The sequence below is a fragment of the Palaemon carinicauda genome, chromosome 3 (assembly GCF_036898095.1).
Source record: "Palaemon carinicauda isolate YSFRI2023 chromosome 3, ASM3689809v2, whole genome shotgun sequence".
In the NCBI taxonomy this organism is placed as follows: domain Eukaryota; kingdom Metazoa; phylum Arthropoda; class Malacostraca; order Decapoda; family Palaemonidae; genus Palaemon; species Palaemon carinicauda.
In genome coordinates this window covers 157,320,083-157,344,358 of record NC_090727.1, presented here as the reverse complement: position 1 = coordinate 157,344,358, position 24,276 = coordinate 157,320,083, and the positions used below count along the sequence as shown (strand labels likewise).

General features: G+C 47.2%; 1 protein-coding gene across 1 annotated transcript in view; it reads right to left on the bottom strand.

Annotated features, from left to right (window-relative positions):
* LOC137638712 (uncharacterized) overlaps positions 1-24,276 on the bottom strand; it is a 68,745-nt gene that overhangs the window by 17,150 nt on the left and 27,319 nt on the right. Inside the window, exon 2 of the mRNA XM_068371033.1 lies at positions 15,276-15,395. Coding sequence (XP_068227134.1) covers positions 15,276-15,395 — 120 coding nt within the window. The remainder of the gene's footprint in view (positions 1-15,275; positions 15,396-24,276) is intronic.

Here is a 24,276-nt window from a genome sequence, read left to right as displayed (position 1 = left end):
GACCTCCGTCAGGTGAATGGGGGTGCAACACTGCAGATAAATTCCTCACAAGACTGGTCTATGCTCATACCCAAGTAGAATGGTTCAGAGTTCTCTGGTACGACCTGCCTCCCGCAGAGGCCTGGTAGATAGTGTTATGCACTCCTACAGGAGGAAGCATTCGCTTGTAGAAGACTATTAAGGCTGCGGGAGACAAGATGTACCAGCAACTTATTTGTGAGGATAAAAAATTCCCCCCTCCCTGATTTATCGGAAAAAGGGATGGGCTCTGGGCTACCTGGTCGAACAATAACCCAGTAGGGTAGCCAACACTTCCCAGGGATTATGACTACTGCTAACCCACCTCCCCAAAGGGTAAACAAGTTCCACTGAGTGGAACAAGTAACCTCGACTCTCAAGAGAAATGTTATTTTCCTTAGTAAAATAAATTTTTGAATATACTTACCCGATGATCATGTAGCTGTCAACTCTGTTGCCCGACAGAAATCTAAGGTCGGGATACGCCAGCGATCGCTATACAGGTGGGGGTGTACACAACAGCGCCATCTGTGAGCAGGTACTCAAGTACTTCTTGTCAACAAGAACTCAATTTTCTCCTCGGTCCACTGGTTCTCTATGGGGAGGAAGGGAGGGTCCTTAAATTCATGATCATCGGGTAAGTATATTCAAAAATTTATTTTACTAAGGAAAATAACATTTTTCAATATTAATCTTACCCGATGATCATGTAGCTGATTCACACCCAGGGTGGTGGGTGGAGACCAGCATACAAGTTAACATTAGAAGCTAAGTATCCCGTATCTCATTTTAGCAGTTATTCAAAATAACAAACATAAAATAAATAAGTACCTGGTAAGGAAGTCGACTTGAACCATTACTCTGCCTTTTTAAGTACGTCTTCCTTACTGAGCCTAGCGATCCTCTTAGGATGCTGAGTGACTCCTAGGTGCTGAAGTATGAAGGGCTGCAACCCATACTAAAGGACCTCATCACAACCTCTAATCTAGGCGCTTCTCAAGAAAGAATTTGACCACCCGCCAAATCAACCAGGATGCGGAAGGCTTCTTAGCCTTCCGGACAACCCAAAAATATTTCAAGAGAAAGATTAAAAAGGTTCTGGAATTAGGGAATTGTAGTGGTGGAGCCCCCACCACTACTGCACTCGTTGCTACGAATGGTCCCAGAGTGTAGCAGTTCTCGTAAAGAGACTGGACATTCTTAAGATAAAAGACGCGAACACTGATTAGCTTTTCCAAAAGGTTGCGTCGAATATATTTTGCAGAGATCTATTTTGTTTAAAGGTCACGGAAGTTGTGACAGCTCTAACTTCGTGTGTCCTTACCTTCAGCCAAGCTTGGTCTTCCTCATTCAGAAGGGAATGAGCTTCTCGTATTAACAGTCTGAAAATAAAAGGATAAAGAATTCTCTGACATAGGCAAAGATGAATTCTTAACTGAACACCATAAAGCTTCAGACGGGCCTCGTAAAGGTCTTTTAAAAATAGAACTTAAGAGCTCTTACAGGACATAATACTCTTTCTAGTTCATTTCCAACCATACGATAAGTTTGGAATATCGAACGATATTGGTCAAGGCCGAGAAGGCAGCTCGTGTTTGGCTAGAAAACCAAGATGTAGAACATGTAGCCGTTTCGGATGAAAATCCGATGTTCTTGCTGAAGGCATGAATCTCACTGACTCTTTTAGCTGTGGTTAAGCATATCAGGAAAAGAGTCTTAAAGGTGAGATCTTTCAGGGAGGCTGATTGAAGTGGTTCGAACCTGTCTAACATAAGGAATCTTAGAACCACGTCTAAATTCCAACCAGGTGTAACCAAACGACGCTCCTTCGTGGTCTCAAAAGACTTAAGGAGGTCCTGTAGATCTTTATTGTTGGAAAGATCTAAGCCTCTGTGACGGAAGACTGATGCCAACATGCTTCTGTAACCCTTGAAAGTGGGAGCTGAAAGAGATCGCTCTTTCCTCAGATATAAGAGGAAGTCAGCTATTTGAGTTACAGAGGTACTGGTCGAGGATACGGATACTGACTTGCACCAGTTTCGGAAGATTTCCCACTTCGATTGGTAGACTCTAAGGGTGGATGTTCTCCTTGCTCTAACAATCGCTCTGGTTGCCTCCTTCGAAAAACCTCTAGTTCTCGAGAGTCTTTCGATACTCTGAAGGCAGTGAGACGAAGAGCGTGGAGGCCTTGGAGTACCTTCTTACGCGTGGCAGACGTAGCAGGTCCACCCTTAGGGGAAGAGTTCTGGGAACGTCTACTAGCCATCGAAGTACCTCGGTAAGTTATTCTCTCGCGGGCCAGAGGGAAGCAACTAGTGTCAACTTTGTCCCATCGTGAGAGGCGAACTTCTGCAGTACCTTGTTGACAATCTAGAACGGAGGGAATGCATATAGATCTAGATGAGACTAATCTAGTAGAAAGGCATCTAAAAGAACCACTGCTGGGTCCGGGATAGGTGAGCAAAGTATTGAGAGCCTCTTGGACATCGAGGTTGCGAAGAGATCTATGGTTGGCTGGCCCCAGGTGACCCAAAGTCTCTTGCATACATCTTTGTGGAGGGTCCAATATGTCGGAATTATTGTCCCTTCCTACTGAGACAATCTGCTAAGACATTCAAGTTGCCTTGGAAGAAACTTGTTACTAGTGAAAAGTCTAGACCTGTTGAACAGGAGAGGAGGTCACTTGCGAACTCGCACCATGTCAGAGAGTAGGTCCCTCCTTGCTAGGAGATGAACATCAAAGCAGGGAGTTGTCCGTGTTCACCTCCACTACTTTGCCCTGAAGGAGAGACCTGAAGCTTTTCCAGGTCAGACGTACTGCCAGAAGCTTCTTGCAGTCAAAATGCATTGTCCTTTGACTCGAGTTCCATAATCCCGAGCATTCCCTACCGCCTAAGGTCGCACCCCAGCCTACGTCCGATGCGTCTGAGAAGAGAACGTGATTGGGAGTCTGAACAGTCAGGGGAAGACCCTATAAAAGGTTGATAAAGTCCTTTCATCAAGTCAGACCAGACTAATCTTCCGGAAACCGGGATCGAGACCGCTTCTAGCGTCTTGTCCTTTTCCAGTGAAGAGCTAGATGAAACCGAAGAGGACGGAGGTGTAGTCTTCCAAGTGACACCAATTGAACCACGGATGACAGTGTCCTAACCAGACTCATCCACAGCCTGACAGGGCCGTGTTCCTTCTTCAGCATCTTCTGGATGGATAGCAGGGCTGGGGGTTGATCGTCTTGTTCAGCCATGTCCTCATCAGAGGGTTCCTCATCCGAAACTGATGAGGAAATGGCAACGGAGTGGGCAACGTCTGACTCGCTGAATCCGGTCGCACTGGTGGATGCGTGACGGAGCCGGACACAAGATCATGGTACTGCTGCACAGTCTGTGAACTGTCAACCATGGGGATGCGAGGAAGTACAGCGACAACCCAAAACTGTCTAGACTGTCTGGGTAGTGCAGACAACCCCTTATCGGGTTGCTGAGGTTGCCGCACTGCGTCACAACAAGTCACCTCTGCTGGTTGTTGAACGTCTTCCCAGTGACACACTGAACGTCCACAACCACCTCCGAGAGTAGCTTAACGTCAACGTGCGACTGGCAACCCACACTGGGTCGCACCGGTGGAGGAACCATCTCAACTGGCGGACGTGAGTAGGATACCTCAGCGTCAACAGGGCGTACAACCAACCGGTAGGAAGGTCGTTGGCAAGAAGGTTCTTCTCCGTAAAAAATCCTCTATCAAGGACTAAGCTTGGACTGCATGTCTTGCAACAAAGCCCAAGGTCTATGGGAGCAGGTGTGGCAACAGACGGGGTTAGCGACTGAAGCGGAACCATTTACCCTCCCTGGAAGCATGTTATGCTTTAATTAAAGTCCATAGGAGGCTAAGCAGCTTAAGGCTCCTCTCCAAATGACAGAGTCCTCAAGGGAATATCCGAAGGAGGGAGAACAGCACTTTCTCATCTACAGGAACCATGTCCGAGAAAAGCTAGGTTATCTCAGTGAGGGTTTCACTGGTGCATAAGCAGCAGACCAGAAGGCAACGTTATGAAACTGCTTGACAGTCTGTGAACTGTCAAAAACTGAACTGTCAACCCCAACAGGTGCGTGAGGACATACAGCACTGGTGTATTTGTAGCACACCAGAAGGCAATGTCATGTAACTGTTAGACAGTCTGTGAGTTGGCAACAACCAAAGCTGTGTGGGGAAGCCTCAACTCCTGACTGACTAGTTTGCTGCGGGCGAGTGGCGGTAACCACAGTGTGTTGCTGAGGCTGACACACCGTGTCAAAACACGGCAGCTTGTGGTAGCTCACGCACGGCAACGGAGAGCTCCGTGTGTCTGAGGGAGTCAGCATGCGTCTGGCAGGGTCGACTGCGCATGGGTGGAGGAGCTCTCACAACAAGAGTGTGGGAGCAGGCAGCCATGCCGGGCGCACAACCGTGGCAGGCTGTAGGCCAACGGGTGCATCGTCAACCTTCTCCGCAGTCGGAGTGTGGGAGCTGGCAACAACAAAAGCGGAGTGCTGGTGCGTGGGAGGGACTGCCGTGGGTTGCGGAGCATGCCGCATTGTGGCAAAACACGGCAGCTTGACAGCACCTTCCCACTGCTGATGCGGTAGCTCACGCATGTCAACGGAGGGTGCAGCATGAACATGCGTCTGGCAGGGTCGACTGCGCATCGGTGGTGGAGCTCTCACAGGTGGAGTGTGGGAGCAGACAGCCGCAGTATCTGCTGAACGCACAACCGTGGCAGGTTGTAGGTTAACAGGTGCAGTGTCAACCTTCTCAGCACGATACTCCTGCATGAAGGAAGCAAGCTGAGACTGCATATCTGCAGTATGGACCACTAGGGTCTATAAAAGACGGCAACAAACGGAGCTACTGTCCGTTGTGACTGAGGGTCTAAAACAGCTGGTGCGGCAACAGACGGAGTTACTGCCTGTTGCGGTACCACCTTGCCTCTCTCGGAAGGTGTGCACAGGGTTGCCAGGTTGGCCTTTTTTCAGGCCAAAAAACCTCGAATTTGACCTTTTTTTTTTTTTTTTTTTAATTGGCCTTCAGTAATATCATGAAAAATATGCGGATATTAAGTACTATATATTTGGCCTTTTTCTACATATATGTTGGCCTTTTAAAGCTTCCGTTGTTTGAAAGTTGGACTTTTCTCATATAGAAAATCTGGCAACCCTGGGTGTGCAGTCGTCGAAGACTGCAGCGAGTCCGAACTGACCCAGTGGCTACACCTAGGCCGTTGGACTTGCGCGGAAGGGACCAACCTGCACTTAACCCTTTTACCCCCAAAGGACGTACTGGTACGTTTCACAAAACTCATCCCTTTACCCCCATGGACGTACCGGTACGTCCTTGCAAAAAAATGCTATAAAAAATTTTTTTTTCATATTTTTGATAATTTTTTGAGAAAATTCAGGCATTTTCCAAGAGAATGAGACCAACCCGACCTCTCTATGACAAAAATTAAGGCTGTTAGAGCAATTTAAAGAAAATATACTGCAAAATGTGCTGGGGAAAAAATTACCCCTTGGGGGTTAAGGGTTGGAAATTTCCAAAGAGCCTGGGGGTAAAAGGGTTAAAAGCTGCAAGATTTGGTCCATGGTTTCTGCGAGAAACCTCTTCCGCAGACGAGGAATAAATGGGCTCTCTCGTCTTTGTGTGGGTGGGGTGATCACGTCGGCAACGTGTGTAGATACACCCGAAACCACGGAGGGAAACGTCTGTTCGTCGATCAAGGCCTGTGGAACCCATAAGTCCTTCGACATTACTTCTCCCCTGGGCATGGGAGCTTGTAAGAGGTATCGGACTAGGTGAACAACTGGCACGAACAGACGAACCCTCGAACGCAACACTGTAACACTTTGCGCATATCACTTTATCACTTTTGATTTTCTGTTTGCACTTATTTCACTGAACTCGAAACTTTAAGTGATTTGTACCTGAAACACGCAATCCTATCCTTCATTAAAAGGTAGTAATTGCGAAAACAGTTTTACAATGCAACAGAAAAACATAATGAAAGATAAAGAATTCAGTGGCTGGAAAAGAGACTAAACACTAGATCAAATAAACTACGTTTAAAATCTCTCACCGCATAAGCCTGGGAACAAGAATAAAACTCTAGAAACGTTTTACCTTCTTCCCCTATAGCGACTAGGGAGAAGAGTAAAAAACGAGAACAACGTTACCCGCTTGAACGAAACGTTTATTCTCCTCTCTCTCCCTCCGTCTCTATCTCTCTCTCTTGACTTAGAACCTGAGAGATGAGCCCAATTATATATCGTTAAAACATATTATTTGTTAAAGGAAAAAAACTGAAAGGTTTTCCAAATAAAAAGTTCCTTTATTAGAATTAAAACCATTTAAGCTAAGAAAGAATGAACGAAACGCTAGAATCGGTTTACTCTTACTGCAACGTGAAACCGTGAAATACTCTCTCTCTATCGTAACGATAGAGCGCATGTTGAACGTTCTGAACGTCAACAACTGCGGAGACTAAACTAAACGTTAGTTCATCTTTGAAAACAGTACGAGACTATCAAAGAAATTCTTTCAAAAACATTAAAATTAAAAAAGTATAAACTCTTAAAAGGAAATACGATATGACGGGCTCAATGTTAATTAACTTCGGTTCCAAGTAAGGACCGCCTACTATTAGGAAAGGTCGCATATAAACAAACATAAAAATTAATTTTTTATAAGTTTATAATAAATGGAAAGTTAATCGAAGAGGCCTATAAATGGCGGAGAGATATAAAATAAATTACCAAAAACCTAAACACACTTCCGTCTAAGGGAAGGGTCGGTCATTAAAAAGTGAAAGAGAGTCCATACTCTCTTCGTCACCAACACTTCCGTCTAAGGGAAGGGTCGGCCATTTAAAAGTGAAAGAGAGTCCATACTCTCTTCGTCACCATAATTAAATCTATCCAAAACGAGTTAAAGTTTTGAAATGAAGATAAAACCCCTGCATAGCGAAAGCTCAAAACTGGAATAGTGTACTTCACCAAAACGTTGTGAAAACAAATCCAGTTAGGGACGGCGTATTTAATAGGTCTTGCCTGTGGCACGACAGAGGAAAAATTGAGTTCTTGTTGACAAGAAGTACTTGAGTACCTGCTCACAGATGGCGCTGTTGTGTACACCCCCACCTGTATAGCGATCGCTGGCGTATCCCGACCTTAGATTTCTGTCGGGCAACAGAGTTGACAGCTACATGATCATCGGGTAAGATTAATATTGAAAAAAGTAAATTCTCATTGTTTACTCCAGAGGGGCTGAGGGATTGCCTAGAAAGTAAATATCTCAAGTTATTTGATGTTAAAAAGTGAAACCAATGCTATGTAGGGGGAGAAACCTGTCCTCCAACTGCCTTCAATCCAGTGGGAGTTAGCCATGTAAGTGCTTACAGATCGGTAATACCAGGGTAGCCAGTACTCCTAGAGGAAGGTGGGATTACAGCGAATCTCCTTCACGATTGCTGTTGGACAAGAGACCAGTCGCTAACGACCGATTGCATGTAACTACTTCCAAAAGGCAAGACTGAAGATTGAGACATATCTTCAATCTATCGTTGGACAGGTAATGTTTGCATAAGTCAATCTACGAACCAGTAACAGTGACAGGGGAGGTGGGAGGAACATACGGGTACGGCCCGAATGATTCGTTACGTACGGAACTCTGTTGAAGATCGGTGATTAACCTTCGCAATCGAGAACTTCTTCCTATGAACGACAAAAATGTTTGTATTTCCTCATTTCCTATCAGCAAAACTGGCATGTGTTTCAAATTTTCCCTCCCCAGGAAGAGATTCACTTATGTGTAGTTTAAGAGTCTAAGTATTTTAAATACAGGCAGCCGATCAGAAAGTTAGGAAGGAACTGCCTGGAATGAAGGCAGTCTACTTGAGGGTGGACCATCTATGTCTGGTTATGGGAAGGAAGCAGGGTAATACATAACCTAACTTCTTGTAAGGAATATAACCATCGAAACATGATTTACTAGAATGGAGTTCTATTTGTATAATGGTACATAGTCCTTCCCCTCTGATGGTCCAGCACTTTGCTGCAGTAGAGGGGCTTGAGTGTCTCAATGATGGGCTGGGCAATGGCGGTGGGGTAGTTTATCCACCCTGGCAGGCTCAACCATACCGCTAAGGCCAGTTCTGAGAGACCAGACCAAGACTGAACCCCCCTATAGGCCTTCTCCTTTATTTAAGATAGGCAAAGGCTAGGAGAAGGAAAACTCCAAAATCAAACCAAACAAGACCCCAACGGCGGAGCTTCTCAGCGCCGGCGGAAGAGGGCAATGCCTGTCGGGCAGGCAACAAGGCGGGCCTTGACATAACAAGAACCCGGCAGCCCGATGCAACCAACATCGGAGAAACCGCCTGTCTCATATGTCTTGAGCCGCGGTGAAAACGGTGTGGACCAAGTGTGAGTGCGTGGCCGTTGCAAAGCCACGACCACCCAAAACAATATACCCAGCTACTGGCATTCTGTAGTTTCCTCCACCCCTCTTCATCTCTTTCTCACCATCATCATCATCATCACCACCACCACCAAGTCCTGAGGCGACAGCACCGTGGGTGAAGGGGGCAGGCCTGGATAGCTGGAAGCCCTTAGCCCACGACTGCACTCAGGCGGCGAGTCTAAGATTCAGTCTCTTTCTGGTGACGGTGCCGTGACACCAGAGTTCGGCAGCTGGACCCGTGACTGGGCTGGCCTATTGAGGACACCGCAGCCCACCCCACATGGGGAGGCCCCTAGAAAAGGTGGGGTAAACATCGGACACGGCAAACCCGTCTGGTCAGCTCACCGTGACTGGCGGACATCCCACTAATGCGGTCGAAACAACAAGAAAAAAATATTAACCTTAGGTGCGTGGAACATCCGCACCCTCCAAGACGTGACGAACACCAACCGCCCGGAACGACGTACAGCCCTCGTCTGCAAGGAGCTAGCCCGCTTCAATGTTGATGTGGCGGCTCTTAGCGAGACCAGACTACCCGAAGAGGGCAACATCAGGGAAGCTGGAACAGGCTACACCATCTTCTGGAAAGGCAAGGCCCTAGAGGAGCCTTGCATCCACGGTGTCGGCTTCGCCATCCGTTCCCAGCTAGTGCAGCAGCACAACCTAGCTCCTAAGGCCATCAGTGAGTGCCTGATGACTGTCCGCATCCCCATCACGCGAGACAGACACCTCACCCTGATCTCTGTCTACGCCCCAACTATGACCTCAACCGATGATGACAAAGCTGCCTTCTACACCCAGCTCGACCGCACCATCCAGGCAATGCCCGCCAATGACAAGCTCGTTGTGCTTGGCGACTTTAATGCCCGAGTAGGCAAAGACCATCACCTGTGGGAGGGAATCATCGGCCGCCATGGCATTGGAAATTGCAACGCCAATGGCCAACTCCTACTGGGTCTGTGTGCAGAACACCAACTTGTGGTAACCAACACCATCTTCCAGTTACCAAAACGACAAAAGACCACATGGAGACACCCACGGTCTAAACACTGGCATACCCTGGACTACGTCCTGACCAGAGCCAGAGACTGAGGAGACGTCCGCATCACCCGATCCATGCCCGGAGCGGACGACTGCTGGACGGACCACAGACTCCTCATCTCCCGACTCTCCGTGACGACCCTACGACCACCCAGAAGGGCACCTGACAGCGTACCACACCAATGCTTTGATTGTAGTAAGCTCCGCAACCCACAGGTGGCACAGAACTACAAGGAGGCCTGCGAACAACACCTCGCAGACCCCGTGGGTCAGGCCACTGTTGAGCACCACTGGACCACCCTCAGAAACGCCATGGCCCGTGCCGCGGAGGAAACACTAGGCTACACCACCAAGAAACGGCAGGATTGGTTTGATGAGAATGATGCTACCATCTCTCTTCTCATTGAAACCAAACGACAAACGCCTGACTTTAGAAAACCAACCAACAGCAGCTAACAAATGTGCTCACAAGGTGGCTGAAGCTGGTTGCCAAAGAGGGATCCGTGAAGCCCAGAACACCTGGTGGCAAAGAAAAGCTGCAGAAATACAGAGTTTCGCTGACCAACGTGACCTGCGCAGCTTCTATGCAGCAAAAAAGGAAATATTCGGTCCCACACGGTCATCAGTGGGCAGCCTGAAGGACGCGGATGGGGCCACTACCATCAACGACAGCGAGGGCATCCTGGCCAGGTGGAGGTCTCACTTTGAGAACCTCCTCAATGACCAAGCAGACACCCCAGACGATCTCCTGCGAATGACCCCGCAGCATCCCGTCCGTCACTGGATGGCACTACCACCCTCCATCCATGACTTCAACAAGACCCTGCAGCGCATGAAGCCCGGCAAAGCCCCAGGGCCAGACAACATCCAGTTGGAGCTCCTCACTCACGGTGGCCCCGGTTTGAGGAACCGTTTGATGCTCCTTATACTGAAAATGTGGGAGACCAAGACCCTCCCCAGTGACTTCCGTGATGCAAACATCGTTACCATCTTCAAGAAGGGAGACAGGGAGAACTGTAACAACTACCGGGGAATATCACTACTAAGCATCGCGAGTAAGATTTTCGCTCGGATTCTCCTTGACCGCCTCCTTATTCTCGCAGAAGACGTCCTGCCAGAGTCTCAGTGCGGCTTTCGACCTTCCCGCGGGACCATAGACATGATCTTCTGTGCGCGACAACTACAAGAGAAGAGCCTCGAACAACATCAGCCCATAATGTTCATCTTCTGGGATTTGAAAAAGGCCTTCGACAAAGTACCTCGACCTGCCATGTGGGCTGTCCTCAAAAGATATGGCTGCCCACCCGATTTTGTCAAGCTGGTGCGTGCCCTCCATGACGGAATGGTTGGGAGAGTCTGCCACCAGAACTCTCTTTCAGACCCATTCCCCATCAACGGCGGCCTGAAGCAGGGGTGTGTTCTGGCCCCAACGTGTTTCTCGCTATACACCGCAGCAATGCTCAACGAGATTCCCCCAGACACACCCTCAGTCGACCTACGTTTCCGCATGGATGGAGGCGCTTTCAACCTCGCCAGACTCCGCGCCAGAACCAAGACCACCTTGTGTGCAGTGCGAGAACTGCAGTATGCTGACGACAATGCCACCCCAGGTCAGACGGCAGAGGACCTGCAGTCGTTAGCTGATGCATACAACTCTGCCTACGAACGTTTTGGGATGCAAGTCAACACAGATAAAACCAAGACCCTCGTCCAACATCCACCAGGACTGATGCTCCTAAACTTCAATACCACAGTGAATGACCAACCGTTAGAACAGGTGGACCAGTTCTCCTACCTAGGGATTAGAACAGCCCCGCCCACCACCTACCCTCCCTTGTGAACACAACAGACTAGGACTTAACAGCCACATCAGACATAAGCACCCACCCCATAGATAGGAGGCTGATGGCTAACGACAGAACCCAATACTCGGACACGAGTGGGCGCCGCCGACGACGACATAGTCCTTGTCGGTAGAAAAGAACGCTTGCCTACATATGGTTCCACAAGCGTAACTTCTTTGCCTCCGGGTAACTGTTTGAAAACAAGCCTGAGCCTACTTGCAGGAATAATGTATGTGCGATGAATCACAACATCACTGCCCAAAGAAATTGATCGTCGAATAGCTGTAGAATTGTTAACATGTTCATGACCATGTGTACACATGAAAAAATACATACTAAATACATACTCCTAGCGTAGCGATCAGACCTACGTCAGTATTCAGTGTTTGCCTATCCATCTTGTGGGGGGGGGGGGCTTGCTATCGTTTGCAAACGTAAGCAGAAGCTAACACTATCCCCTTGGGACTAGAGGCTTACAAAAAAATAACCTTGCAAGGGTATGCCCCACAAGCCTGTTACGCACGTGCTCCAAAGAGCTCTTCATTCTGTAGGGAAACAAGCCCAAGAAAGTAACCACGTAGGATTATGTTTTATGAAACTCAGCGTCTAACGAGAACTCGTTGTGCCAATGATGGCATTCGACGGTCGCAAACAATAACCCTGAAGTTTTGTCTTGGCAAGTGCTCATGCGCAACCGAAGGAGTTCATTTCCATTTTTTATAAGGTGTTAATGAATGCCTGTAGTAGTGTAAACCTCCTCAGGGAAGGGAGTTCCCCATGAAGAAGCATAGTCTCACATGTAAGGATTTGTTGGCCCAGAACGCAAAGAACACACATGCTAGGCAGGTTTGTTCAGGCTTGCCAGCGAGTACTTGCAAACGCTAATGAGCGTTGGCGAATATTGGCGAACGTTGGTGGTGAGAATTGAATCTTACCTGTAAGGATGGATACAGGTGATGTGAGTAAGTGCACGCTACTGACGCTTGTGGCAACAATAACCTGAAGCTCTGCATGCTACTGAGATAGTGTGCATTTGAGGCATCAGTTAGCGGATGATTTGTGCGCTACCTCAGTAGCGCGCATTAGCGGCAACAGTAAACTGAAGCTCTGGCGAATAGGGATGCGGCAACAGTACAGTAAACTGAAGCTCTTGCAAATAGGGTCTCGCAAACTCACATTGGGTACTAAAGCAAGCAACCAGGGTTCCTCGCAAACCTTCATCAGGCAGGTAGACGGGTATGCAATACTGTGCATGACTTCTCTATGAAACTAAGGTTTACGCGAAGTACTTATGCTCATCCTAACACCCCACAGTGGGTTGACGAGTAGTCTTGTCATCCCCTTGGAAGGGAACAAAAAAGGCTGTGCTGGACTTGAAGACCAGTCGTTTCTCCATCATAAGAGGCTGAAACCATGAAGCCCCAAAGGGCTTGGCCTCACAAAGCTCCTTGAGCTTTGTTTTGCCCAAAGAGGCAAAAGGTACGAAATAACCACAAAAAATTATAGCCTACAAGTAGTTTCTCCCTCATAAGAGGTGGAAACCATGAGGCACAGGTCCCAAAGGCACGATGTTGGCAGTAACACCAAAGAGTTAAAGCCTACGGGACTCGTTGATGGGAGAGGCGGCATTCACAAGAGATCAGCAGTCATCACTGTCTGCAGCAAAGACCCAAAAGGGAAGTTGCAAATGAAACTCGTTTGGTACCCAGAGGGTACGGCAGCAATGAACAGGAACTGCAAGCAGTCGTCAGGCTCAGAAGGGTTTTGCTCCAAAGAGCAAGGGCGGCGCATAAACAAATCCAATTCCCATCAGAGGAATCCCCCGAGGGAGAAAACACCAAGGTGAAGGCAGTCTCTTCCGCAGGCGGGAAAGGCGACCAACCCATCGAAAATTCTCCCTGCAAGTGGGAAGATTGCTGGACAGTGGCTGGTGGAGGGTAACCTTCCCTCAGGAGGGAAAGCTGCCCAACACCTGGTGAAGGTTAACTTTCCCTGGGAAAGGAAAGGTATCCAACCACTGGAGGTGGGCCTCCAGGCAGCATTCTCTGCTTCCTGTCTATCAGCCGAACTGTAAGATGAAGGTCAACATCGAGTGTTACCTGTGAAACGTAGCCAAAGCTTATATCTGGGTTCTCCCGACAGGGTTACCGGACAAGTCATTGAGGAGTACTTGTCAGCAACTGCTTGCGCCTGCCCGCCCAAGGAGAGCAAATGTCGAGGCGACCAGAAGGTGAGGCCAAAACAGTTGAGTGGGCGCAAGAATCTTTGGGTCAAAGATCTTCAGAACCTCAGGGGGAAAATTCAACCCCCGTGAGTATGTCTGCTCCCATCGCATGCACAATCGCAATACCTCCTGCTACCTTGGCTTGCACGGGAAACCCGTAAGCCCAAAGGAAAGTAGCTCTGAAAGTAAAAGGACTTTAAAATTTTTAGGCCAGTAGCGTTTAATCATGAATCTGTTTAAAGGTTTTTACAGGTGAGCAAGACTATGTCATCATTCTACCAAGCCAAAATGAAAAAGTGATGTTTGTTTACTAGTGCTTGTGTGAGCAGGGTGGTTGGGTTAACACCGCTAACCCCCCCCCCTCCACTAACTAGAGGAGGGTAGTTACAACTCACAAAAACTTTAATGGCCTATTTCAGCTACAGTATTACCAAATAATACTCCTATGTAAAGAGCATAAGGTTTTTATCTAGAGTCAGAACAAATATTATTTCTAGGGATATATTTGTGTCATTAGTGTACTATTTCCAACACTTGCTATATCTCTCTCGTACAAAAAAAGTACACTATAAGGAATTTCTGGTTGTTTCCATAGAGCAAGAGTGTCAGAATCAGGAGGGGGAGGAATTAGTAGAGGAAGAAGAGGAGGAGCAAACACACTTCATCTTCCCCTTTCCCACTGTCCTCACAGACTACTACACCGGAACTCACTGGGGAAGCAAAGGAGTCACTGCCAGCAGTCATCTCAGTGACAGCCAAGAGATCCTTTAAATGCTGAGGCAAGGTGAACTTTTAAGTCCTAAAGAGGGGCAAAAACATTTAATGTCAAAGTTGTTTTTAGTTATTACAGATGAGGCTCAAGGCCAAGCAGATGTAAATCCTTCAATGAGGATAGGCAGAGGTTTCTACACAGACTTCCCCTCGTGCTGACAGAATCTCAAGAGTTTTCCATCCCCTAACGTGGTCTAAGATCAAGGAGTATCCGTAGGGGTAACAGAGGGTCCAGGCTGAGAAAAAGAAAAAAGTTAGAAAAAAAATCCTTTGGCATCAACTTTTGGAAAATACACTCAGACGGTGCCAGCAAAGTATTTTTGGGATCTTCTCAAACTTTCCTCAGTGCTGGGATGAGCACAACCTACAGCCATGGCCGATACAAAAGTTACAAATTATATGGGGATCAATGCTTACCTTTGACATAAACCTACAATGTGCCTTACCTTTTTCATGGCACTTCTGCATGTCACAAAGCTTGTGATCCATGTTGAGAACCAAACAAACCAATGAAAAATAAAAAGCTCCCACAGTTTTCAAAATTCAAAGGGAATCAAGATCACATACTCTGACAGAATGGCCAAAATAAAAAGTGGCTTGCCTAAGACAGGCAGTAGAATAGGACTATCACAATTGTCCACCTGTCGTAACTTGACTAACTTGTTAACGATTCACTGACCCTTCCAGGTCGTACTGAAGTATCTCTTACTTAAGGCAGAAAAAGGTTTGCTTTTGCACCAGAACGAACAAGTATTGACCTTCACATTCTCTACCACAACCACTCGCTGTGCTACATAGCAATCTCCAAGACTATAAGCATGTTGTAGACGTTCAAAACTCAACATTGATACAGTATACTGTACAGTATTGTATATTTCATTTTACATTACCTGGCTTCCTATTTGCAGTTCTTCCATAAATTTTATTCAATCTTTTCTTGTCCTGAGTACATTTGTGAGTAAATATTGAGGGGATATAATTTGGGGAGTCTTTATCATCACTCTTCTCACCTGTGAAGGAAGATACAAAAATAATCAGCACCATAAATTGAAACAATGCAACAGTAATACATACAAATACAGTTTGGACTCTATCTGCGACTCATTTATAAATGGTTAAACATTTGGTAACAAATTAGAAAATTATACATGGAAATTAATTGATACTGTACATGACACCACAGAAAAAAAGGCAAAAAAATTGTCAAAAAACAAAAGAAAAAAAAAGTATCAGACTTCCAGAGACGGGAATTACTACAGTATCTACGTTCCCAAAGCCAAAGAAAAGTCCCCCTCCTACACATTGAGTCTTTTGCTTTTATAGGCAAGGAAAATGGAGTTTTTATGATAAAACAAAGTTTTATGAATACTTACCTGGCAGTTATATATATATAGCCGAGTCTCTGACTGCGGCCGAATTTAATCGAAAATCACGGCAACCGCCTTGTGGTGGTTGTGTGGTTAGATGGTTAACAACCCTTACAGGGTGGTACTTGGAATCATTCCCATTTTCTGTTCCTCAGATTATCTTTGCCCGACCTGTCTCCTGAGGGGAGGTGGGTGGGCTTTAAAATATATATATAACTGCCAGGTAAGTATTCATAAAACTTTGTTTTATCATAAAAACTCCATTTTTATGAATAGAACTTACCTGGCAGTTATATATATATAGCTGATTCACACATTTGGAGGAGGGAAACAGACAGAAAAAACATAGTTGGGGAAACAACAAAAGAGTTGTAGGAGAACAAACACCTTGATTCCTTACCTGCTAAGGTAGCTGACTTCAAAGGTAACTGCCTCTAGAGTTGCTTTCCCTTAGGAGTGTTCAGCCAGGAGTAGACCTGCTACGCTGCAAACAACTCAATCGAGTCTGTCAAAGGGGTAGGACCAACAACTTGACTAGACTTCAGAAAACTACCTTCCCATATAAAAAAACCTGCAACCTTACTAAAGCTAACCATCTAACCTTGCAGAAATAGATATAAACTATCTATCTGGACTGAGGGAACCGTACCACAGGACGAGGACCTCAGACAACCATAAAAAACACAAACCCATATACAAGTACATAAACTAAGGTTGAGTGGGGGTAGTAACTCCTTTGCCTAATACAGAAGCCGCAGCTACGTATGGGCCCAAGGTATAACACTTGTCATAGTCCACTCTTACCTTTCTGAGGTAATGAGAAGCGAAGACAGAGTTGCTCCTCCAGAACGTTGCGTCCATGATCTGCTTAACTGACATATTTTTCCGGTATGCCAGCGAAGCAGCAATGGCCCTTACTTCGTGAGCCCGTACTTTTAACAGGGCGAAGTTTTCTTCCTCACAAAAGAGGTGGGCTTCCCTAATAGTTTCCCTCAGGAAAAAGGACAAAGCGTTCTTTGACAGGGGTTTTTGAGGATCCTTCACTGAACACCATAAGGAGTTGGAAGCACCCCTCACGCTCTTAGTGTGGGCCAAATAAGCCTTGAGAGCCCTAACCGGGCAGAGGAGGCTTTCCTGTTCCTGACCTACTAGATTCGTGAGGTTAGGGACTTCAAAAGTCCTAGGCCAGGGTTTCGAAGGGTTCTCATTCTTGGCGAGAAAGTCGAACCTCAAGGAACAAACCGCTCCATTTAGGCTGAAGCCTACACGCTTCTCGATTGCCTGGACCTCGCTGATCCGCCTGGCAGTCGCTAGAGACAAAAGGAAGAGGGTTTTCTTAGTCACATCTCGCAGAGAAGCTTGCGAGATAGGCTCAAACTTCTTGGAGCACAAAAACTTAAGCACCACATCCAGGTTCCAAGAAGGGGGTCTTAAGTGCACCTGCTTCGTTGTCTCAAAAGACCTAATGAGGTCCTGCAAGTCCTTATTCTGAGATAACTCTAAGCCTCTATGCCTAAAGACGGTTGAGAGCATGCTCCTGTATCCTTTAATGGTAGATACAGCCAGCTTAGCATCCTGCCTGAGGTACAAAAGAAAGTCTGCAATCTGGCTCAGAGAGGTAGAGGACGAGGAAACCTTGCGCCTCCTGCACCAAGCTCTAAATGTCTCCCACTTTGACTGGTAGACTATTTGTGAAGAGATCCTCCTTGCCCTGGCAATAGCTTTCGCCGCTTGTGCCGAAAAGCCTCGAGATCTAACAAGCTTCTCGACAGTCTGAAGGCAGTCAGATTGAGAGCAAGGGGGTTTTGGTGAAATCTCTCGAAGTGGGGTTGTCTGAGAAGATCTGGACTTGCCGGGAGTCTTCTTGGAAAGTCCATCAGTAACCCTACCACTTCGGTGAACCATTCCCTCGCAGGCCAGAATGGAGCCACTAGGGTCATTCGTCCCGAATCGAGGAGAGCGAACTTCCTGACAACCAGATTGATGATCTTGAACGGGGGAAAGGCATACATGTTCAGCCCCGTCCAATCCATCAAGAAGGCGTCCACTGCAACAGCTTCCTCGTCCGGGACTAGGGAGCAGTAGTTGGGGATCCTCTTGTTTAGACCGGAGGCGAAAAGGTCTATTACTGGTCTGCCCCACAACTTCCAGAGGCTCCGACAGACATGCGGGTTGAGAGTCCACTCTGTAGGAAGGACCTGTCCCCTCCTGCTGAGCATGTCTGCCCTGATGTTTCTCTGCCCTTGAACAAACCTTGTCAACAGCTGGGTCTCGTTCTCGTTCGCCCAGAGGAGAAGCTCTCTCGCAGTTGAGAACAGGGAGAGGGAGCGAGTTCCCCCTTGCTTCCTTATGTACGCAAGAGCTGTGGTGTTGTCGGAATTGATCTCCACAGTCTTTCCCGACACCGAGGTTTTGAAGGCCTTGAGCCCTAACAAAATGGCCATCAATTCCTTCCTGTTGATATGCCAACTGACCTGACTCCCTTCCCAAATACCTGAGACCTCTTTGTTCCCTAGTGTTGCTCCCCAGCCTGACTCGGACGCGTCTGAGAATAGCACTAGGTCGGGGTTCTTCTTGAACAAGGAGATCCCTTTTCCCAACAGAGCTGGGTCCAGCCACCACATTAAAAGATCCTTGATCTCTGTCGGAATGGGAAAAGAAAAAGTGTCCTCCTGGATCTTTCTGTTCCAAACCTTTGCGAGGAAGTGTTGCAGAGGCCTTAGGTGCAGTCTCCCCAAAGGGACAAACTGCTCCAGGGAGGATAGAGTTCCCAGCAGACTCATCCACTCCTTCGCTGAGCATTCCTGCTTCCTCAAAAAGTCTTTGACTTTGTCCAGGCACCTGGTCTGCCTCTCCTGGGAGGGAGAAGCCTGAAAAAGAACTGAATTCAGAACTATCCCCAAATAGAGAATAGTCTGATTCGGCTCGGTCTGAGACTTCCCCCAGTTGACGATGAGTCCCAGGTCCTGAGTGATCGTATAAGTTTTCATTAGGTCCTCCAGACATTTCTCTTTCGACTGTGACCGGATCAGCCAGTCGTCTAGATAGAAGGAGACCCTTATCCCCTCCTGGTGTAACCAGCCTGCCACATTCGCCATAAGTCTGGTGAAAACTTGGGGAGCTGTGCTGAGACCGAAGCAAAGTGCCCTGAACTGGAAGCACTTGCCCTGGAACACAAACCTCAGATATCTCCTCGAAGACGGATGAATGGGGACGTGAAAATAGGCGTCCTGCAGGTCGAGAGAAACCATCCAGTCTCCTGGACGAACTGCAGCCAGCACTGACTGAGTCGTCTCCATGGAGAACTTTGTTTTCTCCACGAAGGCGTTCAGAGAGCTGACATCTAGGACTGGTCTCCATCCACCCGAGTTCTTGGGAACCAGAAACAGGCGATTGTAAAAGCCTGGGGAGGCGAGGTCTTGAACTGGCTCTATTGCTCCCTTGACCAACATCTGGTCGACTAGCTCCAGAAGAGCCTCTCGTTTCCCCGCGTCGGTGTACTGAGCCACTAAGGCCAGGGGAGAGTCTGAGAGAGGTGGTTTCTTTAAAAAGGGGATCTTGTAACCTTCCTTGACGACTGAGAGGGACCAGGTGTCCGCCCCTCTCCTTTCCCAAGACTGCCAAAAACGAGACAGTCTTGCCCCTACTGGTGTCTGGAGGACTTCCATCTCATTTTTTGGACCGGGGCCTAAACGCACCCCTGCTGGTCCTTGGCCCTGACTCTTGTCTTCTCCCCCTAAAATCCGCTCTCGAGGAGATCCTGCCCCGAAAGGGCTGTTGAAACTTCTTCTCCTCCTTCTTCAGAGGAGCAGGAGCAACAGGTAAGGTCTTTCTAGCCGACCGAGACAAAAGGTCCTGAGTAGCCTTCTGAGCCAGAGAAAGGGAGATATCTCTGACCAGAGCTTCAGGAAAAAGATGACGTGAAAAAGGGGCGTAAAGTAGCTCCGACTTCTGGGCAACAGTCACAGATCTAGAGGTGAAGGAGCACAAAAGGGCCCTCTTCTTTAAGACCCCTGCTGAGAAAAGGGAAGCCAATTCATTAGCTCCATCCCTTAGAGCTTTGTCCATGCAGGACATGATACTCGTCAGGTCCTTCGTGTCCTCCAGGAGTTCAGACTTCCTGGCCAGAGTCCCGAGAGACCAGTCCAGGAAGCTGAAAACCTCGAAAACCCTGAAAATTCCCTTGACGAGGTGATCAAGCTCCGACATGGACCACATCACCTTGGCAGAGTTTAAAGCATGCCTTCTTGCCGAGTCCACAAGAGCCGAGAAGTCACCTTGGGAGGAGGAAGGCACTCCTAACCCCAAAGGTTCCCCTGTCTCATACCACATACCGGCCTTGGAAGCGAGCCGGGACGGTGGAAAAGAAAAGGTGGTCTTGACAGCTTGTCTCCGTTCCTTCATCCAATCATCCACTTTAGCAAGAGCTTTCCTGGCCGAAATTGAAAGTCTCATTTTGATGAAGGCCGAAGACTTAGTAGCTTTCTTCCTGGTAAATTGAGACTGAGGAGAAGGAGGGGCCGAAGGTTGAAATTCCTCCCCATAAAGTTCCAAAAGAGAGAGAGAAAGAACCTTGTAATCGCTAAGAGGCGGCAGGTTTTTCTTTCTCTTCCGAAATATCTTCGAGGTCCTGCTCAAGGATAACATCCCGAAGAGTTGGGCTGCCAGCAGTCTGGCAGCAAGAGCTGTTTGAATCCTGGCGCCGAGCGCCGCTAACATCCAGTCGGCGAGAGGCGGTATCGTCACGATGACGAGAAGCGGAAGCGTCCTGAAGATGCAGGCTGCCGTCGCCTTGAAAATGCAGACTGCATTCATCCTGTTTCCTAAGAAATAAGGCAGTAACGTCCAGGTGTTTCGAAAGGGAAACGGAATCGCCACGGCGCCGAGAACGAGAGGCAGTATCTTCCTGACGGCGGGAGAGGGGGGAAGGAAATTCCTGGCAGCGTGCCGATGAAGAGGGTGTACGTTGTCGTACGGCCGACGAAGTGCGCAGAGTTTTCTTGGGAGAGATACTAAAATCTCTCTTAGAAGAAGATCTCTTAACAGGCAAAGAGACGTCCTTACGTCTGACGGACTGAGAAGGGTGGCTGAAAGCTTTAACTAACGATGAAAGTTGTTCCTGCATAACAACCATGAAAGCTTTAGCAACCTCCGCTGGCTCTTGCGGTGCCGAAGACGGCAGTTGTCGTACGGCTTGACTGGGAGCGCTGGCAGGAGAAGCAGGGAGTCTAGCAGGATTAACTGGGCTAAGGACTCTCTGTTTCGCCCTTTTAACAGGAACATCGAAATCGTCTTCCGAAGGATCAGGGTCTCTGCTACTCGAACCGGGAGAGGGAGAGCGAGACTGCACGTCCCGGTTCCACCCTCTCTTCATTGGTCTTGATTCGTAACGCCAATTACGTCTGGGAGAACGATCAGGCGAAGACACAAACGTATCCGACACGCCTTTCCTACGGCGGTCAAGAGCAGCCTGGGAGATCGCAACAGGACTGTCTGAGGCGACGACTGACCGAGGATAAGCACCTCTCACCCCCTTTCGGCTTTCGACGTACCTTCTCCCTTGGTCCTGGGAGCTTGATAGAGGTCTAGACCTAGGGGTATGACAGATTCGATCAGTCGCCACCTCCACTGCACTTTCACAAGCACTAATTTCACCTACACCCTTACCTTTAAAGGCCTCCAACTGTGCTTTAATGGCCTCCAATTCAGCAGCTAATTTAGCATACCCAGGGTCATCCGTAGGCACAGGTCCTGTAGAAGGGGCAGGAGTCACTACATTTGGGGAAGGAATACCTTCCAAAGGGGTTACAAGCAAAGGGTCAATAGATAAATCTAAGCTAGGCTCACTAGCAGACTTTGACTTTGATTTAGCTTTTCTAACTCTATCAATCTCAAGTTTGCGCACATAGCGATGCATAGCTAACCAATCATTATCACTTAAAACCTCGCATTCCTTGCACTTATTATCTAAAGCACATTCAAACCCCCTGCAACCCATACAGATAGTGTGAGGGTCAACCGAAAGTTTCGGCAACCTCACCTTGCAAATATCATTCGCACAAACACGATAATGAATTTTCTCACTCATGATAATAAAGGAAAAAAGACAAAAAACAAAAACAACACGATTGCCAAATCCCAACACAGTGTACTTCACCAAAAACGAAGTCCAAAAAGGAGATGAAGGGAAAGCGATCCGAAAAACTCTGAAAGGCGGACCGACGATGTTGTCGATCCGGCCGGCAGAGATAATCTGAGGAACAGAAAATGGGAATGATTCCAAGTACCGCCCTGTAAGGGTTGTTAACCATCTAACCACACGACCACCACAAGGCGGTTGCCGCAATTTTCGATAAAATTCTGCCGCAGTCAGAGACTCAGCTATATATATATAACTGCCAGGTAAGTTCTATTCATAAAAATATCTTTCAGATTTCATACTTGAATATAAAATACTGATTAAAGTTAAATGCACCTAATGTTATCCTTTTATGATATATTTGCTCTTTCTTCTTAAAAGAAAAATGTTATTTTCCTTAGTAAAATAAATTTTTGAATATACTTACCCGATGATCATGTAGCTGTCAACTCTGTTACCCGACAGAAATCTAAGGTCGGGATACGCCAGCGATCGCTATACAGGTGGGGGTGTACACAACAGCGCCATCTGTGAGCAGGTACTCAAGTACTTCTTGTCAACAAGAACTCAATTTTCTCCTCGGTCCACTGGTTCTCTATGGGGAGGAAGGGAGGGTCCTTAAATTCATGATCATCGGGTAAGTATATTCAAAAATTTATTTTACTAAGGAAAATAACATTTTTCAATATTAATCTTACCCGATGATCATGTAGCTGATTCACACCCAGGGTGGTGGGTGGAGACCAGCATACATGTTAACATTAGAAGCTAAGTATCCCGTATCTCATTTTAGCAGTTATTCAAAAATAACAAACATAAAATAAATAAGTACCTGGTAAGGAAGTCGACTTGAACCATTACTCTGCCTTTTTAAGTACGTCTTCCTTACTGAGCCTAGCGATCCTCTTAGGATGCTGAGCGACTCCTAGGTGCTGAAGTATGAAGGGCTGCAACCCATACTAAAGGACCTCATCACAACCTCTAATCTAGGCGCTTCTCAAGAAAGAATTTGACCACCCGCCAAATCAACCAGGATGCGGAAGGCTTCTTAGCCTTCCGGACAACCCAAAAATATTTCAAGAGAAAGATTAAAAAGGTTCTGGAATTAGGGAATTGTAGTGGTGGAGCCCCCACCACTACTGCACTCGTTGCTACGAATGGTCCCAGAGTGTAGCAGTTCTCGTAAAGAGACTGGACATTCTTAAGATAAAAGACGCAAACACTGATTAGCTTTTCCAAAAGGTTGCGTCGAATATATTTTGCAGAGATCTATTTTGTTTAAAGGTCACGGAAGTTGTGACAGCTCTAACTTCGTGTGTCCTTACCTTCAGCCAAGCTTGGTCTTCCTCATTCAGAAGGGAATGAGCTTCTCGTATTAACAGTCTGAAAATAATAGGATAAAGAATTCTCTGACATAGGCAAAGATGAATTCTTAACTGAACACCATAAAGCTTCAGACGGGCCTCGTAAAGGTTTTTAAAATAGAACTTAAGAGCTCTTACAGGACATAATACTCTTTCTAGTTCATTTCCAACCATACGATAAGTTAGGAATATCGAATGATATTGGTCAAGGCCGAGAAGGCAGCTCGTGTTTGGCTAGAAAACCAAGATGTAGAACATGTAGCCGTTTCGGATGAAAATCCGATGTTCTTGCTGAAGGCATGAATCTCACTGACTCTTTTAGCTGTGGTTAAGCATATCAGGAAAAGAGTCTTAAAGGTGAGATCTTTCAGGGAGGCTGATTGAAGTGGTTCGAACCTGTCTAACATAAGGAATCTTAGAACCACGTCTAAATTCCAACCAGGTGTAACCAAACGACGCTCCTTCGTGGTCTCAAAAGACTTAAGGAGGTCCTGAGATCTTTATTGTTGGAAAGATCTAAGCCTCTGTGACGGAAGACTGATGCCAACATGCTTCTGTAACCCTTGAAAGTGGGAGCTGAAAGAGATCGCTCTTTCCTCAGATATAAGAGGAAGTCAGCTATTTGAGTTACAGAGGTACTGGTCGAGGATACGGATACTGACTTGCACCAGTTTCGGAAGATTTCCCACTTCGATTGGTAGACTCTAAGGGTGGATGTTCTCCTTGCTCTAACAATCGCTCTGGTTGCCTCCTTCGAAAAACCTCTAGTTCTCGAGAGTCTTTCGATACTCTGAAGGCAGTGAGACGAAGAGCGTGGAGGCCTTGGAGTACCTTCTTACGCGTGGCAGACGTAGCAGGTCCACCCTTAGGGGAAGAGTTCTGGGAACGTCTACTAGCCATCGAAGTACCTCGGTAAGTTATTCTCTCGCGGGCCAGAGGGAAGCAACTAGTGTCAACTTTGTCCCATCGTGAGAGGCGAACTACTGCAGTACCTTGTTGACAATCTAAAACGGAGGGAATG